Source organism: Monodelphis domestica, chromosome X (assembly GCF_027887165.1).
Source record: "Monodelphis domestica isolate mMonDom1 chromosome X, mMonDom1.pri, whole genome shotgun sequence".
NCBI lineage: Eukaryota > Metazoa > Chordata > Mammalia > Didelphimorphia > Didelphidae > Monodelphis > Monodelphis domestica.
In genome coordinates, this window is record NC_077235.1 from 17,144,146 (window position 1) to 17,149,178 (window position 5,033).

General features: G+C 55.2%; 1 protein-coding gene across 1 annotated transcript; it reads right to left on the minus strand.

The window, feature by feature from the left end:
- Positions 1-620: 620 nt before the first annotated feature.
- Positions 621-2,989, minus strand: LOC103101665 (uncharacterized). The gene is made up of 2 exons (XM_007507512.2): positions 1,802-2,989; positions 621-755 (listed from the first exon to the last, which is right to left on the minus strand). Exon 1 carries the CDS (start codon positions 2,888-2,890, stop codon positions 1,838-1,840), a length of 1,053 nt encoding a protein of 350 aa, XP_007507574.1. The 5' UTR covers positions 2,891-2,989; the 3' UTR covers positions 621-755; positions 1,802-1,837.
- Positions 2,990-5,033: the final 2,044 nt, after the last annotated feature.

A 5,033-nucleotide genomic window follows, 5' to 3' on the forward strand; every position in this document is an offset into this window, starting at 1 on the left:
GTCCTTATTTCCTTAAAAAAGAGGCTGCCCCTTGTCCTGATGGCTTCCAGAGAGCCCAGGACCAAGTGGGGGAAGTTGCAGTGTCAGATTTTGCCTGGATGTGAAGAAAACCTGCCGACAGCTGTAGGTCCCAAATAGACTGGGCCCCTGTGTAGCTTTTCAAAGAGACCAGATGTCCTAGAGGGGCAAGTGTTGTACAGGTACTGCCCCAGGGAAGGAATAACTGCCATTTGGGGCAAAAAAAAAAGATTTGCTATCATCACAAAAAATTCAGGGCTGGAAATAAGTGTAAATCTCCATGCAAAGGGGCAGACCCGTTACCCATTTATTAAAGTGTTCCTAATTGCTCTTATGGATGGTCTTTAAAGATCCAGGAAGCTGGCTTTGATTTCTGCTAGAGAATACAGCCCACCCTCTTCCCCTCAGGTTGCTAGGACCTTTGTTCTCAGTTTGGTTGAAAAAAGCAGTTCTTATATGATTACCTCGCCATCCCAAACACACACACACACACACACACACACACACACACACACACACACACACACGGCTGAAATATCTGAAAAATCATGCCCGCTCACCCCCCCCCCATTTATTTCTACAGACACCACAGACCAGATCAGTAACTTTGCTTTCAATTTTATTTGATTTTTGAATATGCTTTAAACAGAAGGAACAAAATAACATTGAAGGAAGGAACTTGAATGAAGTCAATCTTCGTTAGACATTTTCTGCTGTCTTTTTTCTTCACATATTATCTGTGTTAAAACACGAATTGTTAGATTCGGAATTTCTTCACTGCGGCGATTTTAGGGAGTGACAATGAAGCCCGATGCTCGAATGCAGACATTTACAGGGAAAATCACGACTATCACTGATACCTTTTGTTTCTGGAAATACCTAAATGGGGGGGGGCCCACTGTTTACATTTTAAGGGAAGAACCCTATTTCTAGGCAAATACGCTAGCGTGTGCCTCTGTGAATTCAGTCCCTGTTCGAATGATGCACATCATTGTATCAATTAGTAGAGAAAAGGGGACCCTTACAAGAACGGGCTTTGTATAGTCTATTCTTTTCGGCTTCAATGCGCTCTGCCCCGGTGTCGGTTCTGGTGAAATGGTGAGGGGCACATTTGTGCTCGGGGGCATCACGAAATCTGGACGGACCTTTTCCTCAATATCCCAGACATGTGGGCCCCTCCCTGGCAAGCAGGAGTCACCTGTACTACGCTGTATTTCCAGGGAGGCATAATGGCTAATGGCCAGAGCTACATTTTACCAATTTTCCAGGGCGCTCTCTTCCACCAGCCTGGGGGGGGGGGGGCGGTTCGGACAGTAGCAAAAAGGGTTGCGTTTATGGCCAAAAGATTTTTAAGGAGGGATGAGCGGGGCTCGTGGCTTCCTTTTCCAGGGTCCCCGTTTTTGCCCCCCACCCCCACCCCGGTAAATGACTGAATCGAGCTGGAGCTTCTATGTCCCTTCCTAAATAAAATGTAGCATTCGCAAGATTCTGTGGAAAACAGCTGCCCCCCCCCCCCCCAGTCTACCTGAAACCCGCCAGCCAGCCCAGCGAGGGGGCCGCCCATCCCCCACCGTCTCCTCTCGGCTTCTCCCCTTGTGAATCCCCTTCTCCCTTTCCCCACCCTACTCCCCAGTCCCCCTTTCCCCGGTTCTTTTCTGTTTTTCTGGGCGACCCCTCCCCCCTTGTTTCCCTCCGCTCCCCGCTCCCCGCTCCCTGCGCCATCCGGCCTTTGCGGGTTGGGGGTCCCGCGGCCGGCCGTGGCTGTGGGGGCTGCTTAGCTTACCCAGGGTGGCGGCTCAGATTCCTCCTCTTTGGGAGCTCAATTGGGGCCGCGGTTGCCTAGCAGCACCAGGCGCATTCTCCTCCCCAGGCCGAAAGCAGAGGGCTCCACGGACTGATCCTCAGGTGGGGGGCCGGGCTGGGGTGGCGGCACTGGGCCCTGGCCAGGTGGCAGAGGGGGTGCCTGGGTTGCTGCCGCTTCCAGCTGGTTGCCTTCCAAACCATTACGGAAGCTGCGGCTCAACTCCTCACGAGGCCTTTTGACGCCTCGTTTGCACTGGGGCCCCTGGGGTCCGGGGCAGTTAGTGCCCTCCCGCCCCGGGACCAGCCAACCCACAGCCCCCTTGAGGGGAGGGGCTCCAGCCTCAGGCCCTGCAGCGAACAGGGAAGCCCTGGAGCTGGGACCGGAGCCGCCATCTCCTCCTCCTTCTTTGCAGGCGCTCCCTCCCGCTGCCAACGCCCCCTCCAAGGGCATCTGCCGCTGTAGGGGGACCGTGGCAGCGGCAGCCTCGGCCGCCACCCGCTCTCCCTCCTCCTCAAGGCCGATCTCCTCCTCCCCCTCCTGGAAACCTTGGTCGTCGACTACCTCCTGCTCCTCGGCTTCAGCCTTCGCCGCTGCTGCTGCTGCTGCTGCTGCTGCTGCAGCAGCAGCATCACCAGCCTCCTCTTCCTCCATGGCGTCGCCTTCGTCCCCCAGCTCCATCTGGTCGTCCTCCAGGGCGCTGCGGTGGGCCAAGGCCTCTGCCTCAGCCTCAGCCTCGGGGACCTCTACTGCTGCTTCTCCTGCTAGTGCTGCGACTGCGTCTGCCTGTGCTGCTTCTGCTTCTGGAGTCCCTCGCTCCCTCTGATCATCTGCCTCACTGGGGCCGCCCGAGGCCGCAGCCAAGGCCAGAGCCTCGCCCTCTACCTCCAACTCCCCCGTCTCCGCCTCCCCCGGCTGCTGCTGGTCAGCCCAGTTTGGGTTGTTGCCCATCGCCCCCTCCCTGCCTAAGACCGCCCTCAGCCTCCTCACGAAGGCTAAGGCGAATTCCCTGTCTGCCTCGTGCCACCTCCTCATCCCATCGATTTTATTGTTAATAGGGTGGGGGTTCATGGTGGCTCCCCAAGTCCCAGACTCTCGAGCTGTGGCTGAGTGCTGGCTACTGCTGCAGCTAAGGAACCGAATGAGGGCTTCCTCAACGGCTGCGCAGCACGGTTGTTACGGCACGCCACGCCACGCCACGCCACGCCACGCACTGCTACCGCGAGGACCCCACGCAGCCCCCGAAGCCCCCACGCAGCCCCCACGCAGCTACGTCACGCCGCACCCAACGGAACGATTGGTGAACGGCATTCTCACACTGTAGGGCACCTATCAGGACCCTTCTGCCCTTCCATTTCCTGCATCCTTGACCCCGGGTTTCTTGGACTTTCTTGTGACAGGATCTCTAGTGTCTTTGGTCATTGCTTAGTGACGGGCGGGGGGATTTTTACCAAATAAAACAAGGCTAGCCAGCTGCCTCCCACATGAAATCAAGCCTGGATGAGGGCAAAATTCGCGCCATCCTACCAGAGCCCCCGGCCCGGCCCCTCCAAAAGGAGCAGTGCATTAGGCCGCCCAGTCCTCCTCTAGACGGGCTCTCGGTGTTGTTGCCCACCAAATCTCCCCTTATGAGGACTCGCCTATCTGAAATATATTTCCTGAAAATGGGTTTTTTATATCCTTTCCTCCCATCTGATGGCTCCAATGTTAGGGGAATGATTTTCAGGTTGGAGATTTATTGCAGAAAGTATTGATTGAACTTCCCCAGAAGCCCTTGTGGCTCTCTCAGTTGCTCTGTGGTCTATAGGGGTGCCTCAGAAAAGACCTCGGACTCTCCCTGACTCCACACAGAGAACATGAGGTCCAGAGCCATCCCGTGGCCTGGGACTCAGAGCGCCAACACTAGGACATTCGCCTTCTCTCTGCCCTGGGACTCCTTTCCAGCCAAAAGACAGTGGCCAAGGGGCCGGCGACCCCAGGAAGCCCGGTAGCCTAATTGGCTCGTCCTCACCCCCAGGCCTATCCGTCCACCCTCCAGGGGGAAAGTGAAGGACTTGAACACCCATCCCGGACACTGGAGAAAAGAGGGAGCCAGGAGGAGGGGGCTAAAGGTCTGGGCCAGTGTGATAGCTGATGGGGAAAGTCCCTGAGGTGCTGAAGCCTTACTTCTGGCTCTCAGTTAAGTCCCAAGTCATCTGAGTGCTAGCACAAGTGCACCTCAACATGCCTCTTCCCATTGCATTGCAGCTGGAGGTCTGCAAAGGGCCCTGAAAGCCCTCCCCGAGGCGCAATTTGAACCTCGGTCACCCCAACTGCAATACCCTCAGAGCCAACCCTCAACCCCACCCCAGAAAGGGCAGATTCCACAGAATGAGGCTCACTTAGCTCTTGGAGACTCAATTTCCTCATGGGTAAAATTAGGCCACTAATAAATACAACTTTCTCAGAAACTTACTAGGACACTCCAAAGAGGAAACGGATGGAAAATGCCTCAAAAATGAAAAGGCTGCACATCCTGGACCAGCCCTAGAGTAAGCAGCTTGAGTTGGAAAGGTGCTCACCACCCCCCACCCCCCTGAACAGCAGCTAATCACTAAGAGCCCAAACTCATGCGCACCTGGCTGTCCCGGCCCCGCCCGCCCAGACACACTTCTGGCCAGTCAGAAGCATCAGGACTGAGTCAGACAATCCCACCTGCAACAGACACCCCTCACAGCTGCTGGTGGGCAAAGTGATTCCCAAAGCCCAGCTGCACTCCTGGAACCCAGATCTCACACACAAGAGCTCTCCCCTGCTGTCACCCAGAGACTACCATTAAGGACACCTACAACAGCCCTCTGACAACTATGATGACATACTTTCAAGCAAACAAAAATCACAGCAAACAGCTGTTTTCTTCCTGAATGATAAAATTATCTTCCTTTTAAACCCCTCACCTTGCAGAAGAGAGGGAAGGGCTAGGCAGTGGGGGTAAGTGACTTATCCAGGGTCACACAGCTAGAAATCTTTGAGGCCACATTTGAACCCAAGACTCCTCTCCTAGGCCTGACTCTCAAACCCCTAAACTACCCAGCTGCCCCCTCTCTTTTTCTAAACCCTGATCTTCTCTCTTAGAGTCATTTCTGTGGATTGGTTCCAAAGCAGAAGAGTAGGAAGGGCTAGGCAGTGGGGGTAAGTGACTTATCCAGGGTCACACAGCGAGTAACTATCTGAG

Coding starts and splice junctions, on each gene's coding strand:
- LOC103101665 (XM_007507512.2), bottom strand. CDS start 2,890: ATGAACCCCCACCCTATTAACAATAAAATCGATGGGATGAGGAGGTGG.